Source organism: Megachile rotundata, chromosome 7 (genome assembly GCF_050947335.1).
Source record: "Megachile rotundata isolate GNS110a chromosome 7, iyMegRotu1, whole genome shotgun sequence".
Lineage (NCBI taxonomy): Eukaryota > Metazoa > Arthropoda > Insecta > Hymenoptera > Megachilidae > Megachile > Megachile rotundata.
In genome coordinates this window covers 12,435,525-12,458,420 of record NC_134989.1, presented here as the reverse complement: position 1 = coordinate 12,458,420, position 22,896 = coordinate 12,435,525, and the positions used below count along the sequence as shown (strand labels likewise).

Here is a 22,896-nt window from a genome sequence, read left to right as displayed (position 1 = left end):
ATTTTATAAATTAATTTTTAATATTTGTAGGTTCGATAAGTTACGTTATTAAGTTCTTGTAGTGCCAAATTTTTACAAACATATATTTCTAAGTTGGCAAATTTTTACAAAAGCAAATTTCTGAGTTGTCAAATTTTTATAAAACTAAATTTGTGGTTTACCCAATCTTTACAAACCCAAATTTCTGCCCACCCAAATTGCTACCAAATCAAATATCTAAATTCCCCAATTTTTCAATTTCACAACTTCCGAATTTCGAGAAAACTATCCTCGCTCCAAGCTACATACAAAATGGCCGAAATCGCGTCAGAAGTCCATAGACATTTCCCGTAACGGAATTAACGAACGTGATTCTGTCAGCAAAACAAAGGAAATGACAGTGTGAAATGTTGAAGACTAATGAAATTCGAACAGAGGCCACGAGGTTGATCGGGAGGTCTGCGGCTAGCATTCGTTTAAGTAGTTTTCTTCGGCTCCTCTAGAAGCGTGTTTCGTGCCAGGGTAACAGTTAGGTAAATATACCAGAACAGTTCACTTACACTCACTCAAGTTCATCAACCACATTTCGATCTTTCAATCTCCAACAATCCTCTGTTGGATGCTGCAATCTGTTTGGATTGCAACAAATTCGGACGTTCATTGATCTCTGATTTATCGATATTCTTCATGGTCCCGTTTTCAAAAATGGCGCATGCATATTCTTTAACGTAGAATCTTCAACAAATACTTTATAAATATTTATAAATGTGTACTTTAATAAATAATATATATTAAACAGTTATAATATAACAAATCAGTTATAAAGTTCTTTTAAAAAAATTTCGAACCATGAATGAATTGGTGAAATAATTTGATCAATGATATTGTTTGAAACTCGTAAAGTAACTTAACACTAAACCTACCAGCATATGTGTACTTAATTTGAAATTAAAAATCAAGTTAAAAAATTAATAAACAATTGACATAAATTATATAAAACATAAATTAGTACAGTAAAGTACTACAATATGAAACATAAATTAGTATACAAATTTATTCTTTATCTTGAAAATCAATGCTTTCAAGGAATGTACTTTAACAAAACGTGTATCTTATAATTAATTAAAGAAACTTGTGGAGCAGTCATTTCGTAGTTTTATATCATCTTGATAGTTTTATAAATCCTTAATGTAAGAATTGATAATTGGTGTTTTCTTAACCGATAGAGGAACATCCGAGTGAAGTTTTGTTTGTGGTGAAACGAAAATGTCGGCCGAGAAGAAACCAGTGAAGTGGGCAGCCGTCTTGTGGTACATTCACCTACACATTCTTGGAGTCTATGGCGTATGGTTAATGCTCACTTCCGCCAAATGGATGACTGTGTTCTTTAGTAAGCAGTTTTGCTCTTTTTTACCAACATTTCGTCTTGCTTGATGGCGCAGTTTTTTACTTTCGGTCGATCAATTTTATTTCGTGTTGCTGGGTTTAGTAATGTAGTGTTAACGGTAGCTTTATGTTTCGGAATAATTTTATGTAAATGGGTTTATTCGAATGTTGGGTGGTTCAAGGGTCTAGGCAAAATTTTAATATATTTATGTTTTATGTAATATACGGTGGCCTTGAATGTTGATTTTGTTATTACTTGAAGAATAAGTTTCTTTATTTCTATATTTCTTTAATTCCAAATTCTCCGAATTGCAAATTTCCCAAATGGCAATTTTCAAATTCCCAATTTCCCAAATGCCAACTCTACAATTCCAAAATTCTCAAATCCCAAATTTCCCAAATGCCAAATCTCAAATTCCAAACTTCTCAAATCCCAAATTTCCCAAATGCCAAATCTCAAATTCCAAATTTCTCAAATTCCAGATCCCCCAAATCCCCCAGATCCTCCAAATCCGCCAACTGCCCCAAATCTCTCAAATTCCAAATTCTACAATTAATAATTACTTAATATTTCAGCGATTCTCATAACAGCAATCGGTAGCCTAGGAGTAACTATGGGCGCCCACAGGTTATGGGCCCATAGGACATTTGCGGCATCAGGAACCCTCCGATTGTTCCTCATGTTAGCGCACACACTTGCCGGAGTGGTAGATATGCTCGGTTCCTTCTACCCATAAAAAAATGATCAATCGATAAAACTTGATGACGATTCGCAGGGTTCCATATACGACTGGGTGTTGTACCACAGACTCCATCACAAGTATTACGGCACTGACAAGGATCCTTACAACCACAAGAAGGGGTTCCTGTACAGCCATTACATAGCCAACGTTCTTTCACCGATCAGTGATTATGAACAAGCGAAGATCGACATTGATATGCGAGATATGGATCTGGATGGATATATTTGGTTGCAGAGGATGTAAACATCGATTCGTAAACGTTTACTTTAACTAGAGATTATATTCGATATAATACTATATACGACGATATAAGAATATAGGAATACACATGTCTGTATAACACACACATGTTACTAATTGTGTCAATTTTTCAAAATTTCTATGTAACATTATTTTAGCAATTTTTCATTATTATATACACGAACGGACACTTTTGGTAATATACTTCTTTTCTGTTGATATGTCTAGGTTCTACTGGCCAATGTTCATAATATTCGGATTAATACTGCCACTGAACGTGCCACTGGCATACTGGGACGAATCGATGGCAATCACCATAGTGGTCACCGGACTGTTACGGTTCGCCATCACCGTGAACGTTTCCTGGCTAGTGAACAGCGCCTTGCTGGTTTGGAACATCCAAGGGAACAAGTTAATGTCCATTTTGCACACTCTACGTTTATTGTACACGCTCTTCCTTAACATGCCAAAGAGCCATGGCACCGTTGTCATTGACCATGATGGTATTCATACCAAATAAAATGAATCCTTGACAATTTACAATTTCGAGAGATTTCTGTTATATTGTCACTTTCGGTCATCTTCTCTTATATTGCCACTTTTGGTCATCAATGTACAGTAATGAATACTGAGATTTATGGAGATCGTTACAATATTGAACAAATAAAACTTCTCAACTGATCTTCTTCATTACCAACTATTTTGAGATATTCGACGTATATATAAATTTTGTGGCGATATAATAAGAGTGGATACAAATTTTTGAGATTCAAATTGTTGTATAACACTCAGAAGTTCATGTAACCCATTTTCTTTGCAATTAAAAATTTTAGTACTTCCGGAACTTTATTTTGTTTACAATGTGTAGGGTTTAATTAAACTTCTGTAAACATGAAGTTGTATTTGTTGTACGATTAACTAAGCATCAGATAGGTTCACATGTATCTTGTCCATCAACTCTGCTGACATCTTTCATAGATGAAACATTTCCAAGTTTGAGGATATGTATCCACCAAAAAGAATATTTAACTCCTTTCTATTAAATAATACTGTATATTATCGAACAGTTTGCAATCTTTTGTTTCAAGAACGTAAGAATATTAAACATCTAAATTCGCAAGATTTATCGCCATTATATATACAAAAACAGCAATTGTTTTCAGTCATACATTATTTATCGATTTTCGTTCATTATTCGTTGACATCAGATCATTGACAAAAGAATATATGCTAAAATGAATTTTCATATAATCAAGTTATGAAACGTTAAAACTTGAAGTGAATTTTTTGCTGAAAATTTACAAAATAAAGCAAACTTGAAAAGTGAACAGGAACAGAAGGTTAATTTGAGTCAATTATATTAAGGGCAGCTAATTTATGTGCAACGATTTCAGGGTTCCACCGGATAGCATCAGCGTGTTCTTCCTGACACAATCTTTTTGGCCCGAGTACCATTACGCGGTGCCATGGGACTGGAAGAGTGGTGAATTCGGAACCTACGGTTCTGGTTGCACTACGTTCTTCATCAAAATGTTTCACGAACTCGGTTTAATCAACGAATTACAAACTACGGAAACGGAAGATGTCAGGGAGGTTCGTATACTTATGTATATTCGTTATTCATTCATTCTTCACAGTTCAAAAAACTTGAACGTATTTCACCGCGACGAAGTATTTTCGAATAGTTTTTGTATTTTACGTCTGATTTATTTTGTGTGAAGTTGCAGAAATTTGAAAGATTAAATTTGAAAGATGAAAGATAAAATCAACACATCAATATTATATCAATAGTTTGACATAAGCTCAGTTAACAATATGAAAATATCAATATATCAAATATATAACATTAACATAGAAATAAGTTAACTTACACAATTCATGAAATATTATTTCCAAATTTATTTTCTGTCTTCCATCTTCTGCAGGTTCTCCACAAGATGGCGAAGAAAAAGCTGCCACTCAGCGAAGGTTTATCGCAGCTCAAGCAGAAGTCCGAGTACAACACGCTGAAAGAAAAACTGATGATTCGTCATTGAAGAAAAGAACAAAACATTTGTCGAAGTATCGAGATTCAATTTTACCGAGCTTTTGGTTATTGATGATTCAGACTGCATCGAGTATTACTTCCAGCACTATGTAGAAAGTCCATATGTCTTCCACTGAAATCTTTACATCTTAATTTTAAGCACCATCTGAAAAATATAAATCTGGAAACTATTTTATGATAGTACAAGAATAAACCCTTGTTACATAATAAATTATCGATAACCAATTGTAATTGAATTACTTTCGTGACCTTTATGAAATATAGTAAATTGTACAAATAAAATTGAGCCATGAATGAAAATAATTAATTCAGTAGAAGGGAATACAAAAGGAAACTCGCGTGATTCCGAACACAGTACCTTCGAAATCTTTATTGATCCATCAAGTGTTCCGAATAAAATACACTGGGCCGCATTCTGATCGATAAAACGGACGTATCTGGAAATAAATGATCCTCGACGATTTTTGGTAACAAAACATCATATATTTGTCTTTGAAAACATGGTAACAGCACACTTCTCTCTTTCCATAGAGCTAATCGCGACAATTTTCTTCGTGTACCAGTTACGCTTCATAGAAAAACGGATAAACATGCGTGTACACGTGTGCGTATTTTTTGTATACGGTATTACACATAGAATAATTTCGTAACTCAGGTCTTCTTTAAACCCGAAGGCATCGCGCCCTTTGAAAAACCGGAAACGCCCCGCGTAAAAGCTCTCCTTTTGCACGCTTATCTATTAAATATTTCTTGTAGACCAGTCATCGTTCAGATTGATTCACTGATACAGATTACCTAATCGAAAAAAAGAGGAATCGCCTCTGTATTTTATGCTTTCCAAGATTAAATTCGATACAATCATGAATAGAAGAAATCGATGAATGGATCGAGAATGAATGAGAACAGAAAAATATAAGGACAGGGAAAGGGAACAACATTCAACTAACTATTGTCTGACGACATTGTAGGAACAAAAAGAGAAATATATAAAACAATATTTACCTCGTAACTGTCTAAATGACCGGATGTGAAGAGGGATGAAAGATATACTGCAATGTTTTTTACTTTTCTGTTTTAATCTAGAGTATAGTAGCATTTCCGGGTCGTGAAGGAAGTCCTCAGACAAGAAAGAAGAAACACAAGATACAAGAAACGGGTGAAGAAATCCGACGTAGTTACACGGATCGATCTTCAACGATTTCATATCGACGTGTGGCAACATGTTCGGGGATCGAACGAATCCTCACTGTATTAAGCTTAATATACACATATACGTATATCCCATACTTAAATCGTTCGTTTACTAATTTTTTATTTCAACCGAACATCGATTTCCATCTCGTTCGATCTGTCATCGTTAAATTAACGATCGACTAGCGTTCACAGAATGCGTGTTTCGTAATTTGCCACCCTGCGCTGTTCAAACATTAGGAATATGCTAGCATCTACGGACAGCGTAAAATAGAATCTAAATTCTAACAGAGCCCACTACTACTTATTCAAGAATAAACTAAACCTTAAATTACGTACGGAACAGTCTAAACAGGTTGAACAACCGTCGACTAAAATCGGGAAGCCGATCCGGTTTGAACGCGATCAACGAACGCTAGTCCATCGCTGCAGTCTATGAACGTCGTCGAGGAAATGCGAAACGATGACTGATCGTGGGATTGTTTCACTCGTTTACACAGGGATCAAATATAATACATTTAGAACCTGCCAAATGATCAGATGTTGTTCCCTGAATAATAACAGTGTTCCCGCTTAGAAACGGATTCCGCCGGCATGTACAAAGATCCTGCATCGATATACCATCATACGAAAACAAAAAGAAGTTTGACAGAAAATAAACAATCGTTTGTGAACCGATGAAACCAAGATTCAATAGAATCGTTTTTTATTGCTCTTTTTTCAGACCATGTATTATCATCGTCTGATCCCTGTCATCCTGTGATTGGTCCTTGTCACCCCAGCCCCACACTTCGTGGCTTCCGTCGCCGGTTCTCTCCACTCGTTTTCTCACCACGTCGTCGGGAACAAACTTCAAGTCGTACGCAAGGCCGAGCTTCGCACATAGGTCGATGAAAGCTGTTGTAGGACTGTATCTGTAGTTGCCAAACTCTGCTGCTTTGTAATCCCACGGGAACACGTGGTGATAGTTGTGCCAACCCTCGCCGAGGGTGACGATGGACACCCCTTTGTTCTCAGCTGGATTTATGTACCTAAAACGAGTTGACAATTCGTTAATTTTTAAAACTGAACTAGATTTTAAACTTCTAACGTCAGGTTTCTAAACTTCGGAATTCTCTGATGTCTAATTTACTATTTAATGCACTCAAACAGTGACTGTTCTATTTACTAACTTCTACTATATTAATGCCGTATAAATAAAGTGCTCGAGGCACTAATTAGGTTTAAACTTAATAGGATCTTCCAGAACTTTGCAAAATTATAACCCACACGGTTTCGAAGTAAGGAAGATAGTTGTAAATATAGTAGTTGTAAATATTGAGCCCTTTCTTTTGGGTTCTGATACTAACTTGTCGTATGGTTTGAATCCATAGAGATGAGCAGCGGAGTTGACCAACCACGCCGTGTTCCAACCAACCACGAATCGCAATACTGCCGGTATAAAGTAAGCATTTGACCAGGTCTCGTTCCAGCCCACAACAGGTATGACAGTCGGCACAACGAAGCACAGTAAAGGCATGAGGTATTTGTAGTACCTTGAAAAAAAGTTATTATTGTGAAAACTGTTATCCTATTACATTAAGTATACAAACATAACTAAGACAATTTTTTCTCTGAAACTAAATTTGTAAAATTTAATTCTTTTGATGAAATCAAATTTCTAAACTTAACTTGCATTCTAGCATCACATAATTTGATAATCTTTTCGTGATTAAGAAACTAGCTAGCAAGAGACACAAACTTCTTTTGGAACGCAAGAATGCGATTATTCTTCAGGTCACTGAGGTCGATTCCTTTGCCCTTTTCTGAGATGTCAGGGTGTTTTCTGCAGAGTAGCCAGCCCACATGCGCAAAGAAGAAACCTCTCTTCGCGTTATGGGGATCTGCGTTCGTCTCGCTGTATTTGTGGTGGAGCCTGTGATCTCTTGCCCAGTCGATCGCTGCATCCTGTAACGAGAAGAAAACAAAGGTTAGAGAAGATTGCTTAAATTTGATCGTTTAAGCTATTTAATTGACTAGACTGTCTATATGAAAATACCATAACTATTGTCGAAGCTTACCTGGAAAGCCATGGTGTTGTTGATCATGAGGAACAACTGAAGCGGCCATTTTGCCTTGTACGATTTGTGGGCCCATAATCTGTGAGCACCAGCTGTGATTCCGAAGGCATTTACAACGTAGAGCGCGAGTGCTATCGAAAGAATATAAAAGGACGATTATTTATGAATTGTACCTTATTATCATAACAATAACAATAATTACTCTCGAGTTGTAAAATTAAAACGTTCTATTATAACGATATTATAGTCTTTTCACTACAACCCTATTCACAAGGAACACGAAGTATTTACGAAAAAGTAAATTTATTTTAAATTTTTGGCAACGATACAAGATAGAAATGGAGAATACAGAGGTCTGCAACAACTGGTTGAGAAATTCGTTACCCTTATTGTACATCAGTTTCTCTGAACAACTATGTAACAAGGACATCTTTTTTTCTTGCGTTTGATTGCACTGGATGGAGTTCGTTATTTATATTTATATTTTCAATTACTGTCACTTGATACTCAATTGGGGTAAAACTACGAATAAAGGGATTAATTGAATGATCAAAACTTCAAATTAAATCTATACAATCCTTGGCCGGAGAATTTTCGTCGTTTATAAATTGAATGTAATACGGAAATGACTATAATTTCTTCCATAAATCATTTACGTAGATTCTGGTATGACTGTAGTCTAATATCAGTTGGTAATATTATCTAACTATAATATTATAGCTATCAGTTTCATATGCTAAGATTAATAGTATTATTTAGTAATTAATAGTACACGTCATATATCATACACTCTACGAATCTCTGAACTAATATTTAATTTACGAAGATAAATATTATCTTTGCTAAAACGTTCTTTTGTTAACTTTGTCAAGATTCTTCTGAAATTTTGTGTACAAAGCTTTTTAAACGGAACAACATTTCATTGTTCAGCGAACTGATGAGTGACTATCAAATTTAATACACAGCAAGCGTTCAATCATTGCACGCTATAATAACTAGGGAAGAGTTATAGTTAATGACAAGTGACCATAATTGTCATATGATTATTCGTCGGATATAATGACCAGAAATGATTGATGACGAAAACCTTAATCGTGTCAAATCAAGCAATCAAAGAGTTAATGTTAAATAGAAAAATGTGTATTAACTCACTAAACAAGGTCGTTGCAAATTTGGCGGACGTAAACACTAGGTATAGTCCATAAACAGCTGCCAGATGAAGGTAAATGAAGATTATCACATTTCTCCAGACAATACGTCTTACATATTTTTGTTTGTCTGGTTCTACCACCACCGGGGTGTTCTCTAACGTCTCACCCTCGAACAGAACTCCCGTTGGAGAGCTGGTGCTGTTTGGCGCCATACCCGCTTTATTCTTGCAAGCAAATCATGCAAACCTTCCATTAAAAATCATATATTTTCAACGTCCTGAATTTCTATATTACTCAATCTCGAAAATATGGCATTGGAAATATTTGAATAAAAAATTTTGCACACTTAGAAATCTAATAATATGTCAATTTCTAAATCAGAAAATATTGCAAACATTCCCAAACTACTGTCACTCAAGAATTTGAATGACTAAAAATTAACATTTCACAGACACGAAAGTTCAATATCAAACACGATAATCTGTTTGTAAATGACAGAATTGTTATACAGTTAATATTTATTCAGTGAGACAATTTAATGTTACTGTCCATATATGCGATAAATAATGGTCAGTAAACAGATATGGTGTGGATGAACTTGAAAATCGAAAAGAAGGTACACGTGCGCGGCCATGCGAGGCTCTTGTCAGAGCCATATGATGTTCAAAATCTGTCCAGCAACCTCTACGCGGTGCATATTGGGTAATGCTAATGCCGGCGGTATATACCATAAAAGCGAGGGTTTCTTTAAAGTTATGTATCTTTGTATATACTATTTACACGCATTATATTGTCACATATTTTATTTACACACGCTATAACGCCACCAATTTCATTTCCCCGAGTGATATTGCCAATTCCATTTAGAAGCGTTATATTACCACTAATTCTATTTCTACACATTGTATTGCCACAACTTTTATTTCCACGCGTTCTGTTGCCACTAATTTTATTTCCTCGCATTATATTGCCACTAATTTTAGTTCCACGCGTTATGTCGCCACCAATTTCATTTCCTCGCGATATATTGCCAATTCCATTTGCATGCGTTATATTGCCATTTCTTCAGAAGCCATGCGTAATAACACTGTTATTTTAATTTCCATGTGTTATATTTCCATTATATTTATCTCATTTCCTCAAGTTATACCGCCATGCGGTATCAAGTCTCGCTATATTGCTACGCGTTAAATCACCACATGTTCTTCCGTACATTACATTAACACTTATTCCATTTCTACACTATAATTTTGCACTTTGTTATATTGTCACGCGAAATTTCTTAAACTGAAAATCTAAAAGTTGGATTATCAAACTTTAATTATTAATAACTCCATACATGATCAGTTCCGAGCTAAACTTGCAGAAAGTACTTTCAGTTACGAATTCCACCTTCTTTTACCGCCCGCAAGATTAATTAAAAGTTACGGAACATCTTGCATAACAAATATAATGCGTCGTATCTCGCCGCTTAAGTTGAAACGACAGGAGAAAAGGATGAACGCGAAAGATTTGAAAAATACGACCGGTTGCCATTGTGGTGAAATGGTGGTTGAAAGGGTGTAAGTTTGTGTACGTGTGCGAGGGTGAGCATTTACGCAGGTGGATATTGCGTACCGAAAAAGCATTCAGACAAGCAAAGAAAGAAACACTATACTCTACGAATATTATACTTCTTGTAGACGGTACGCTAACCCAAATTATCACTGCACAATTAATAGTATAATATTAATCATTAACTATTGATATAAAGTAACCTTGTAACAAAGTTCAAACTACGGAAATAAAATTCTTTAGAATTACGTACGAAGCAGGTTGATTATTTACCCCATGACACAAAACAAATTATTACAAGATTCAGTTCCTGTAATTGGTATAAAGAATATCGTAACTGGTCCTATATTGCCTACCTTACAATTTCTCCGCAAAGAATGTTACGAAGTAACTGTCCGAAGCGCCAAATCGAACGAAAGTTTGATTCAAGTATTACGATCGTTTCGTCGGATGAGATACAGAAAGAATGTCGTAGAACAGGTGGATGAGCTCCTTTTATATCGTCTACGACTAACGTAATTTATGCAATATGCATGCAACAATATGTAGAATTGTCCGCGATTTTTCTAGAAGGGGTACTTTCCGAACTCGATAAAACTTTATCAAGATACAACGTATCATTCTTTTCAAAAATTTCGTACACGAATATTCTATCAACCCCATTTTCATATCTATAAAAATATTCCTAAGAAATAACGATTCAAATACGACCGGCAACTTTGACCGTAAGTGAATGACGCATAGGTGACAGTGGACTTTGCGATGAACCAAATTATCCAGAAAGCAATAACAAATGGCGACTTGTTAACAGCGCAACACGTATTTAATATTCATTTATTGGAGCTCATTGAATTCCGTGATGTTACATGATTACGTTTCTGAGTAACTAATTGAGGACAAGATATTTTAAATAATATCCGAATTCCGTGTATGAAGATAAGGTGGATTTTATTTGAATTTTTGAATGATAATTCGGAGATGTTAGAATTTGGAGATTTGGGGATTTGGATGTTTAGGAATTTTGGGGACTTTCGAATTTGGAAATCTAGGGATTTACAAATTGAAAAATTTGGGACTTCGCAAATATAGTAAATTATGGGTCCACTTAAATCCCCAAGTGTCAAGTTTCTAAATCTCTAAATTTCTCACGTCATCAATATTCAAACTTTTAAGTCCCTAAATTTTCCACATCCCCAATTTCCAAATCCCAGAGTTTAATCTCCAAATTCTCAAATCCAGGAGAATACTATTAAAACTGTAACTTTATCCAAAATGTACCAAATTATTTTATAGCTAACAGCTTCAATAAATTGCAGATACATCTCTCCGGTGGAGTACGTCGCAGTCTCAATCGCAGCCCTCGGCGAAGTTTGGCACAACTTCCACCACGTGTTCCTGTGGAACTACAAAACGGGAGGGCTACGGAATTACTCATTCAACATCACCACAGCGTACATCGACTTCTTCGCGTGGATCGGTTAGGCCTAACCTAACCGATCGCAAATATTAGAGGTACCGAAAAGTAATCAAAATTTCTTCGATGACTTCAAAGTTTTTCAATGTAAAATTGAAGGACTCTTTTAAAAAGGGAATCAAACAAATTGCCTTTACGCTAACAAAAAGCGTTAGAAAATAATGGAAATTATTTTGTTGATTAGCATTTAATATTTCTTTAATAAATTAATGTTTTTCGAAAGCAAACGAAATTTTGATTACTTCTCGGTAGCCCTAATATGTGTCGCCAGCGATGGTTCGACGAAGAGCGAACAGGTCCGGCGATGGCAGCCATGTTTGGGAAAATGGCGACGCCGATATCTCTCCTGAAGATCTTCAGGAAATAGAAATGATGAACAAGAAGCGATGACTGTGAACGTACAATAGTACAACTTTCTTGTACTTGCAATTCTAACTTGCAATTTAAAGAATAATTCGAGGAATTTGTTTGGTTTGTAAAACAAAGTTCTTCGTGTGGTATCATGCTTCGAAGAGAATTAGTCAAGTGAACTTTTTATTGAAAGACGCTGATTTTCTTCGAGATTGAATGTTGAACTTTTGAGGAGTGACAGTGAAGAAAATAGTTTATATTTTTATGTAGATGTACATAAGAATTAAGAACGAACAATATTCTTTGGTATTATTTAAGGAGAATAACTGTGTCCACTGCTAGAGAAGTTTATGCAGATTGTAAGAAGGGTACCTCAACAGATGTTAAATGGTATATCTTTTTTATTAAAGGAGTTTCTGTTACATACGGGTTTATTTATTTTAACTTTGCGAGTGATTATCATGGTTATTAAAATTGTAGAAAATTTTATTTAGACAAAGCTTGATTTTCCTTTTTACATTTAAGAAATGTTCTGTTAAATACTGGTTTATTTATTTTAACTTTACGAGTGATTATTTACGGTTATCGAAATTGTAGAAAATTTGATTTAAACAAGCGTCACAAAGCTTTGAAAGTAGTTGCCTTTTGAAAATATTTATTTTGTGTAAGAATTTGATAAAACTCCGTGATGTGATTTTGAGGACAAATGCTCCTTTTGAAAAGCCCACAATAAAATAGTTATGGCTGCTATCTAGAAGCGAACTCAGAAACTAGTTAAGGTTATGTCGGTAAAATTCAAAGTCCAAATGTATTATTTTATAAATAACTTCCATTCAAGATTTTCATATTTAATTTAATGTATAGTTGAACAATAAATGTAATCAAACCCATAAAAAATGAATCGATAATTTATTAATTGAGTTATGGGAATACGATCGACAAATAGTTCACATTAAAATGGCGCCACTCAGCTTAAGAGCGGCAATTTTAAAAAATAATGTAAATCTATAAGACTAGAGACACATCTAAACTATCATAATGCAATTTTCTATATTTTAAAATAAATAGGAAATATCAATAACAAATTCTGAAGTATCAACATACTTAATTTTAAAGTATGTTTAGTAAATTCTTTAATTGAAATAATTACGAAAGAACTTCCACTAGTTTTCAAAAGAAACGTGAATAATTTCTCAGTTTATTAAGAATGTATTAAGGGCACTAGAATGTAATTCCAATGCTTTTATTTCGAATTCTAGTCCAAGTTATTTGAAATTCATTACGTAATAGTAACGTGAGATTGGAGTAGTTCATGACGCATCAATTGTCTTTTTATATTCCGAATGAATATTTCATGCTTTTCCAATAGAGAGTTTAACTATAGATATGAACTATGTGCAAGTAGGAATAGTTTTTTGTTCATTTTTTTTTTTAATTTTATAAAATTATTTTTAATATTTGTAGGTTCGATAAGTTATGTTACTAACTTTTTGCAGTGTCAAATTTTTACAAACATAAATTTCTACCAAATCAAATACCTAAATTCCCCAATTTTTCAATTTCACAACTTCCGAATATCGAGATAACTATCCTCGCTCCAAGCTACATACAAGATGGGCGAAATCGCGTCAGAAGTCCATCTATATTTCCCGTAACGGAATCAACCAACGTGATTCTTTTAGCAAAACAAAGGAAATGACAGTGTGGAATGTTGAAGACTAATGAAATTCGAACAGAGGCCACGAGGTTGATCGGCGAGGTCTGTGGCTAGCATTCGTTTAAGTAGTTTTCTTCGGCTCCTCCAGAAGCGTGTTTCGTGCCAGGGTAACAGCTATGTAAATTTACCAGAACAATTCACGAACCACATTACAATCTTTCAATCTCCAACAATCCTCTGTTTGGATTGCAAAAAATTCGAACGTTCATTAATCTCTGATTTATCGACATTTTTCATGGTCTCCTTTTCAAAAATGGCGCATGCATATTCTTTAACGTAGATTCTTCAACAAATACTTTATAAATATTTATAAAAGTGTTCCTTAATAAATAATATATCAAACAGTTATAATATAACAAATCAGCTACAAGGTTCTTTTAAAAAAATTTCGAACCATGAATGAATTGGTGAAATGATTTGAGCAATGATATTGTTTGAAACTCGTAAGGTAACTTACCACTAAAGCTACCAGCATATCTGTACTTAATTTGAAATTAAAAATCAAGTTAAAAAATGAATAAACAATTGACATAAATCATATAAAACATAAATTAATACAGTAAAGTACTACAATATGAAACATAAATTAGTATACAAATTTATTCTTTATCTTGAAAATCAATGCTTTCAAGGAATGTACTTTAACAAAATGTGTATCTTATAATTAATTAAAGAAACTTGTGGAGCAGTCACTTCGTAGTTTTATGTCATCTTGATAGTTTTATAAATCTTGAATGTAAGAATTGATGATTGATGTTTTCTTAACCGATAGAGGAACATCCGAGTGAAGTTTCGTTTGTGGTGAAACGAAAATGTCGGCCGAGAAGAAACCAGTGAAGTGGGCAGCCGTCTTGTGGTAGATTCACTTACACATTCTTGGGGTCTGTGACGTATGGTTAACGCTCACTTCCGCCAAATGGATGACTGTGTTCTTTAGTAAGCAGGTTAGCTCTTTTTTACCAACATTTCATCTCGCTTGAACAGTTTGCTATCTTTTGTTTCAAGAACGTAAGAATATTAAACATCTAAATTCGCAAGATTTATCGCCATTACATATACAAAAACAGCAGTTGTTTTCAATCATACATTATTTATCGATTTTCGTTCATTATTCGTTGACATCAGATCATTGACAAAAGAATATATGCTAAAATGAATTTTCTCATAATCAAGTTGTGAAACGTTAAAACTTGAAGTGAATTTATTTCTGAAAATTTACAAAATAAAGCAAACTTGAAAAGTGAATAGGAACAGAAGGTTAATTTGAATCAATTATATTAAGGCCAGCTAATTTATGTGCAACGATTTCAGGGTTCTACCGGATAGCATCAGCGTGTTCTTCCTGACAAAATCTTTTTGGCCCGAGTACCATTACGCGGTGCCATGGGACTGGAAGAGTGGTGAATTCGGAACTTACGGTTCTGGTTGCACCACGTTCTTCATCAAAATGTTTCACGAACTCGGTTTAATCAACGAATTACAAACTACGGAAACGGAAGATGTCAGGGAGGTTCGTATACATATGCATATTCGTTATTCATTCATTCTTCACTGTTCAAAAAACTTGTACGTATTTCACCGTGACGAAGTATTTTCGAATAGTTTTTGTATTTTACGTCTGATTTATTTTGTGTGAAGTTGCAGGAATTTGAAAGATAAAATTGTTTTCTTGCAAATATGCTATTAACATATTTTTTAATGGCTCTAAAAATTATTTATAATTTGTATCGTCTGATGACAAATTGTCAGACAAAATTTGGTTTATTGAGTAGAATTTATTTCATCTGAGGAACTTAATTTATGTCTGATTTATTGCTTGGAATTTGGAGAAAAGTTGTTTCACTGTAAATAACATATTACATTCGCTGAATTAACATATTTTAACATTCTTAGAGTTCTATTTTAAGGACTGATAAAAAGTGGTATGGTATTTGGGTAGAATTTCAAAAACTTGGAGGACAAGGCTATGGATAGAAGACTGTAATGGACTCTTGTTATATTGCCACACATGTAGGAGTCTTCAATGTATGGAAATTTGAAGTACAGTGATGTAATTAAATATCTAACAAAAATAAATAATTGATGATATAATGAAATAAATAGATTATGATATAGTCAGACAAATAACTAAATAAATGATAATATAAACAAATATACCTATCCTAACATAATTCTATAGTATTCTTATAACATACTATACCACATTATATCACATCAATATTTTCATATCAACACATCAATATTATATCAATAGTTTGACATAAGCTCAGTTAACAATATAAAAATATCAATACAGCAATAATATAGTTTTAACACAGAACTAAGTTAACTTATACAACTTATAAACTATTATTTCCAAATTTATTTCCTGTCTCCCATCTTCTGCAGGTTCTCCACAAGATGGCGAAGAAAAAGCTGCCACTCAGCGGAGGTTTATCGCAGCTCAAGCAGAAGTCCGAGTACAACACGCTGAAAGAAAAACTGATGATTCGTCATTGAAGAAAAAAACAAAACATTTGTCGAAGTATCGAGATTCAATTTTACCGAGCTTTTGGTTATTGATGATTCAGACTGCATCGAGTATTACTTCCAACACTATGTAGAAAGTCCATATGTCTTCCACTGAAATCTTTACATCTTAATTTTAAGCACCATCTGAAAAATATAAATCTGGAAACTATTTTATGATAGTGCAAGAATAAACCCTTGTTACATAATAAATTATCGATAACCAATTGTAATTGAATTACTTTCGTGACCTTTATGAAATATAGTAAATTGTACAAATAAAGTTGAACCATGATTGAAAATAATTAATTCACAAGACGGGAATACAAAAGTAAACTCGCGTGATTCCGAACACAGTACCTTCGAAATCTTTATTGATCTATCAAGTGTTCCAAATAAAATACAGTGGGCCGCATTCTGATCGATAAAACGGACGTATCTGGAAATAAATGATCCTCGACGATTTTTGGTAACAAAACATCATATATTTGTCTTTGAAAATCTGGTAACAGCACACTTCTCTCTTTCCATACAGCTAATTGCGACAATTTTCTTCGTGTACCAGTTACGCTTCATAGAAAAACATGTATACATGCTTGTACACGTGTGCATATTTTTGTATACGGTATTACACATAGAATAATTTATACATCTGTTATCTATACATCCATCGAGAAAGGACGTGCGAAACGAGTTCGCGAAAATACGTCGCCACGTTCGTAACTCAGATCTACTCTAAATCCGAAGGCATCGCGCCCTTTGAAAAACCGGAAACGCCCCGCGTTTCCGGTTGTAACCTCGTCGTTCGACGAAATTGTGCAGCGATCATACGATCGACGCGTTTCGCGTGCAACAAGCGGAGAAAGAAACCATTCTCGAAGGTGGAAAGATCGTTGGTCGGTTTAGGAGGGTGAAGGAGATGAAACGAGTAGAGACTTTGCTGGATTTCTCAAAGTTTTTGAAATTACTCGTTTGTTTTTTGTTGAACGAAACGGGCGAATAAGTTAGACGATGACATTTCTAAACGAAGTATCAATTTTCATTGGTGCTATAAAAGCTCTCCTTTTGCGAAACGATGACTGATCGTGGGATTGTTTCACTCGTTTACACAGGGATCAAATATAATACATTTAGAACCTGCCAAATGATCAGATGTTGTTCCCTGAATAACAACAGTGTTTCCGCTTAGAAACCGATTCCGCCGGCATGTACAAAGATCCTGCATCGATATACCATTATACGAAAACAAAAACTATACGAAAACATTGATGTCCATGTAACAACGATAACTGAGATTCGTTTTAGAAAAACTGGAAGAACAAAAGAAAACAACGGTACTCTTATACATCGATTGAAGATTGTGCAATGTTAATATTAGTAGAAGACAACGTTGATCGCGATCCTCGTACAAGCCGCGTGGTCGTATAATTAAATGACATTCCAACTAATTTTCGACTAATTCTCAGATAACTGTCATCCCGCCCCTCTCGTAAGAACCGTACAAAAAGACGTGATCGTTTGCAAATAGATGAAACCAACGATCGACTCCCCCTTACCAAGATTCAACAGAATCGTTTTTTATTGTTCTTTCTTCAGACCATGTATTATCACCGTCTGATCCCTGTCGTCCTGTGATTGGTCCTTGTCACCCCAGCCCCACACTTCGTGGCTTCCGTCGCCGGTTCTTTCCACTCGTTTTCTCACCACGTCGTCGGGAACAAACTTCAAGTCGTACGCAAGGCCGAGCTTCGCACATAGATCGATGAAAGCTGTTGTAGGACTGTATCTGTAGTTGCCCAACTCTGCCGCTTTGTAATCCCACGGGAACACGTGGTGATAGTTGTGCCAACCCTCGCCGAGGGAGATGATGGAAACCCCTCTGTTCTCAACTGGATTTATGTTCCTAAAACGAGTTGACAGATTGTTAATTTTTGAGTCTGAACTAGGTTTTAAACTTCTAACTTTAGGTTTCTAAAATTCGGAATTCTCTGAAGTTTAATTTACTATTTAACGTACTCTCACAGTGACTGTTCTACATATTTACTAACTTCTACTTTATTAATGCCGTGTAAATAATGTGGTTGACACCAATTAAGTTCAAACTTAATAGGACCCTTCAGAACTTTGCAAAATTATAGTCCACACGGTTTCGAAATAAGGAAGATATTAGAGTATGAAGTTTGATCAGTTATCGGTAGTCGCAAATATTGAACCTTTCTTTTGGGCTCAGATACTAACTTGTCGTATGGTTTAAATCCATAGAGATGAGCAGCGGAGTTGACGAACCACGCCATGTTCAAACCAAGCACGTATCGCAATATTGCCGCTACAAAGTAAGCATTTGGCCAGGTCTCGTTCCAGCCCACAACAGGTACGATAGTCGGCACAATGAAGCACAGTAAAGGCATGAGGTATTTGTAGTACCTTGAAAAAAAATTATTATTGTGAAAACTATTATTCTATTAAATTAAGTATACAAACATAACTAAGACAATTTTTTCTCTGAAACTAAATTTGTAAAATTTAATTCTTTTGATGAAATCAAATTTCTGAACTCAACTTGCATTCTAGAATCACATAATTTGAGAATCTTTTCGTGTTTAAGAATCTAGCTAGCAAGGGACACTAACTTCTTTTGGAAAGCAAGAATGCGATTATTCCTCAGGTCGCTGAGGTCGATTCCCTTGCCCTTTTCTGAGATGTCAGGGTGTTTTCTGCAGAGTAGCCAGCCCACATGCGCAAAGAAGAAACCTCTCTTCGCGTTATGGGGATCTGCGTTCGTCTCGCTGTATTTGTGGTGGAGCCTGTGATCTCTTGCCCAGTCGACCGCTGCATCCTGTAACGAGAAGAAAACAAAGATTAAACTTGATCGTTTAAGCTATTTAATTGACTAGACTGTGTACATAAAAATACCATAACTATTATCGAAGCTTACCTGGAAAGCCATGGTGTTACAGATCATGAGGAACAACTGGAGCGGCCATTTTGCCTTGTACGATTTGTGGGCCCATAATCTGTGAGCACCAGCTGTGATTCCAAAGCCACATACAAAGTAGAGCACGAGTGCTATCGAAAGAAAATAAAAGGATGATTATTTATTAATTGTACCTTATTATCATAACAATAACAATAATTACTCTAGAGTTGTAAAACGTTCTATTATAACGATGTTATAGTCTTTTCACTACAACCCTATTTACAAGGAACACAGAGTGTTTACGAAAAAGTAAATTCATTCTAAATTTTTGGCAACGATTCAAGGCAGAAACGGAGAATACAGAGGTCTGCATCAACAGGTGGAGCAATTCGTTACCCTCATTGTACATCAGTTTCTCTGAACAACTATGTAACAAGGACATCTTTTTTTCTTGCGTTTGATTTCACTGGATAGAGTTCGTTATTTATATTCATATTTTCAATTACTGTCACTTGATTCTCAATTGGAGTAAAACTACGAATAAAGGGATTAATTGAATGATGAAAACTTCAAATTAAATCTATACAATCCTTGGCCGGAGAATTTTCGTCGTTTATAAATGGAATGTAATACGGAAATGACTATAATTTCTTCCATAAATCATTTACGTAGATTCTGGTATGACTGTAGGCTAATATCAGTTGGCAACATTATCTAACTATAATATTATAACTATCAATTTCAGATACTAAGATTAATTTAATAGTATTATTTACTAATTAATACACGTTATATATTACACACTTTACGAATCTCTGAATTAATATTTAATTTACGAAGATAAATATTGTTTTTGCTAAAACATTCTTTCGTTAACTTCAAGAGATATTTTTCTGAAATTTTGCGTACAAAGCTTTTTAAGTGGGACAGCATTTCATTGTTCAGCGAACTGATGAGTGACTATCAGTTTTAATACACACCAAGCGTTCAATCATTGCACGCTAAGGAAGAGTTATAGTTAATGATAAGTAACCATAATTGTCATATGATTATTCGACAGATATAATGAGTGGAAATGATTGACGACGAAAAGCTTAATAGCGTATAATCAGAAATGCAATATTTGAACGTATAAATTAGTTATAAGTGATTAGTAATGAGTTTTCGATAATGGATAACTATTGGTCTACATGTGAAAAATATATGTTACATATGTATACGAAAATGTAATGTTCCATATGTATACAAGAATATGTGTTTCACAGAAAATAAAAATTATTATGACTGTACTCAGAACGAACGACTTCAGTGATATAAGAGAGTATCAAGCAATCAAAGAGTTAATGTAAAGTGGAAAAATGTGTATTAACTCACCGAACAAGGTCGTTGCAAATTTGGCCGACGTAAACACGAGGTATAGTCCATACACAGCTCCCAGATGAAGGTAACTGAAAATTATCACATTTCTCCAGACAATACGTCTTACATATTTTTGTTTGACTGGTTCTACCACCACCGGGGTGTCCTCTAACGTATCACCCTCGAACAGAACTCCCGTTGGAGAGCTGGTGCTGTTTGGCGCCATACCCGCTTTATTCTTGCAAGCAAATCATGCAAACCTTCCATTAAAAATCATACATTTTCAACGTCCTGAATTTCTATATTACTCAATCTCGAAAATATGGCATTGGAAATATTTGAATAAAAAATCTTGCACACTTAGAAATCTAATAATATGTCAATTTCTAAATCAGAAAATATTGCTAACATTCCCAAACTTCTGACACTGAAGAATTTGAATGACTAAAAATTAACATTTCACAGTCACGAAAGTTCAATATCAAACACGGTAATCTGTTTGTAAATGACAGAATTGTTATACAGTTAATATTTATTCAGTGAGACAATTTAATGTTACTGTCCATATATGCGATAAATAATGGTCAGTAAACAGATATGGTGTGGATGAACTTGAAAATCGAAAGGAAGGTACACGTACGCGGCCGTACGAGGCTCTTGTCAGAGCCATATGATATGCAAAATCGTGCATTACTATGTATACTATTTACACGCATTGTATTGCCACAAATTTTATTTCCACGCGTTATATTGCCACCAACTTTATTTCCTCGCATTATATTGCCACCAATTTTATTTCCACGCGTTATATTTCCACTGATTCTATTTCCACGCGTTATGTTGTCACCGATTCTGTTTCCACGCGTTACATCGCCATCAATTTCATTTCCTCGTGTTATATTATCACAAGTTTTATTTCCACCCGTTGTACTGTCACAAATTTTATTTGTACACGTTATATTGCCACCAATTTCACTTCCACGCATTATATTGCCACGTGAAAAATCAAGCGATACACACGCTATATTGCTGCGCATTAAATTGTCACATGTTTTTCCGTACACTACAGTACCACTTGTTTCATTTCTAGACTTTAATTTTGCACTTTGTTATATTGCCAGTTTCTTAAACTGCAAATCTAAAAGTTGGATTATCAAACTTTAATTATTAATAACTCTATACATAATCAGTTCCGAGCTAAACTTGCAGAAAGTACTTTCAGTTACGAATTCCACCTTCTTTTACCGCCCGCAAGATTAATTAAAAGTTACGGAACATCTTGTATAGCAAATATAATGCGTCGTATCTCGCCGCTTAAGTTGAAACGACAGGAGAAAAGGATGAACGCGAAAGATTTGAAAAATACGACCGGTTGCCATTGTGGTGAAATGGTGGTTGAAAGGGTGTAAGTTTGTGTACGTGTGCGAGGGTGAGCATTTACGAGGGTGGATATTGCGTACCGAAAAAGCTTTCAGACAAGCAAAGAAAGAAACACTATACCCTACGAATATTATACTTCTTGTATACGGTACGCTAACCTAAATTATCATTGCACAATTAGTATTATAATAACATTAACTATTATTCAGTTTCTGTAATTGGCATAAAGAATATCGTAACTCGTCCTTTATTGCCTACCTTACAATTTCTCCACAAAGAATGTTACGAAGCAACTGTCCTAAGCAACGAATCGAACAAAAGTTCGATACAAAAGTTACGATCGTTTCGTCGGATGAGATACAGAAAGAATGTCGTAGAACAGGTGGATGAGCTCCTTTTATATTGTCTACGACTAACGTAGTTTATGCAATATGCATGCAACAATATGTATAATTGTCCGCGATTTTTCTAGAAGGGGTACTTTCCGAGCTCGATAAAACTTTATCAAAATAGAACGTATCATTCTTTTCAAGAATTTCGTACACGAATATTCTATCGATTCCATTTTCATATCTATAAAAATATTCCTAAGAAATAACGATTCAAATACGACCGGTCATCTTTGACCGTAAGTGAATGACGCATAGGTGACAGTGGACTTTGCGATGAACCAAATTATCCAGAAAGCAATAATAAATCGCGCCTCGTTAATAGCGTAACACGTAATTAATATTCATTTATTGGAGCTCGTTGAATTCCGTGATGTTACATAATTACGTTTCTGGGTAATTAATTGAGTACAAGATATTTTAAATAATGTCCGAATTCCGTGTATGAAG

The 22,896-nt window shown here is 34.8% G+C and overlaps 4 protein-coding genes and 1 long non-coding RNA gene across 13 annotated transcripts; 2 read left to right on the top strand and 3 right to left on the bottom strand.

Annotated features, from left to right (window-relative positions):
• Positions 1–362: 362 nt before the first annotated feature.
• Positions 363–4,626, top strand: LOC100881714 (acyl-CoA Delta-9 desaturase). Of its 2 annotated transcripts, none has more exons than XM_012286749.2 (7): positions 363–512; positions 1,206–1,369; positions 1,942–2,072; positions 2,142–2,347; positions 2,577–2,759; positions 3,743–3,941; positions 4,274–4,626. In XM_012286749.2, the coding sequence occupies exons 2-7, from the start codon at positions 1,246–1,248 to the stop codon at positions 4,382–4,384; spliced, it is 954 nt and encodes a 317-aa protein (XP_012142139.2). In that variant the 5' UTR covers positions 363–512; positions 1,206–1,245; the 3' UTR covers positions 4,385–4,626. The 2 variants fall into 2 exon arrangements, with proteins under 2 accessions (XP_012142139.2, XP_076389886.1); XM_076533771.1 differs by lacking the exon at positions 363–512 and adding an exon at positions 519–881.
• On the bottom strand, positions 1,444–4,311 carry LOC143264847 (uncharacterized). Its single transcript, XR_013038816.1, has 2 exons — positions 4,220–4,311; positions 1,444–3,384 (listed from the first exon to the last, which is right to left on the bottom strand). It is a non-coding gene; the product is annotated as an uncharacterized LOC143264847 (long non-coding RNA).
• A 230-nt stretch (positions 4,627–4,856) lies between the features above and the next one.
• LOC100881605 (acyl-CoA Delta-9 desaturase-like) lies at positions 4,857–10,853 on the bottom strand. The gene is made up of 6 exons (XM_076533768.1): positions 10,708–10,853; positions 8,799–9,021; positions 7,647–7,777; positions 7,328–7,533; positions 6,936–7,121; positions 4,857–6,617 (listed from the first exon to the last, which is right to left on the bottom strand). The coding sequence occupies exons 2-6, from the start codon at positions 9,007–9,009 to the stop codon at positions 6,293–6,295; spliced, it is 1,059 nt and encodes a 352-aa protein (XP_076389883.1). The 5' UTR covers positions 9,010–9,021; positions 10,708–10,853; the 3' UTR covers positions 4,857–6,292.
• Positions 10,854–13,921: 3,068 nt separating this feature from the next.
• On the top strand, positions 13,922–16,634 carry LOC105662632 (uncharacterized). Of its 7 annotated transcripts, none has more exons than XM_076533775.1 (5): positions 13,922–14,000; positions 14,666–14,829; positions 15,205–15,403; positions 15,833–15,918; positions 16,282–16,634. In XM_076533775.1, exons 3-5 carry the CDS (start codon positions 15,393–15,395, stop codon positions 16,494–16,496), a joined length of 312 nt encoding a protein of 103 aa, XP_076389890.1. In that variant the 5' UTR covers positions 13,922–14,000; positions 14,666–14,829; positions 15,205–15,392; the 3' UTR covers positions 16,497–16,634. The 7 variants fall into 7 exon arrangements, with proteins under 7 accessions (XP_076389890.1, XP_076389887.1, XP_012142132.2 ...); XM_076533772.1 differs by having other exon boundaries at positions 14,666–14,837; XM_076533773.1 differs by having other exon boundaries at positions 13,931–14,011; positions 14,666–14,837.
• Positions 16,635–16,864: 230 nt separating this feature from the next.
• On the bottom strand, positions 16,865–22,466 carry LOC100881824 (acyl-CoA Delta-9 desaturase). Of its 2 annotated transcripts, XM_076533769.1 has the most exons (6): positions 22,316–22,466; positions 20,693–20,915; positions 19,337–19,467; positions 19,032–19,237; positions 18,640–18,825; positions 16,865–18,304 (listed from the first exon to the last, which is right to left on the bottom strand). In XM_076533769.1, exons 2-6 carry the CDS (start codon positions 20,901–20,903, stop codon positions 17,980–17,982), a joined length of 1,059 nt encoding a protein of 352 aa, XP_076389884.1. In that variant the 5' UTR covers positions 20,904–20,915; positions 22,316–22,466; the 3' UTR covers positions 16,865–17,979. The 2 variants fall into 2 exon arrangements, with proteins under 2 accessions (XP_076389884.1, XP_076389885.1); XM_076533770.1 differs by lacking the exons at positions 20,693–20,915; positions 22,316–22,466 and adding an exon at positions 19,715–19,775.
• Positions 22,467–22,896: the final 430 nt, after the last annotated feature.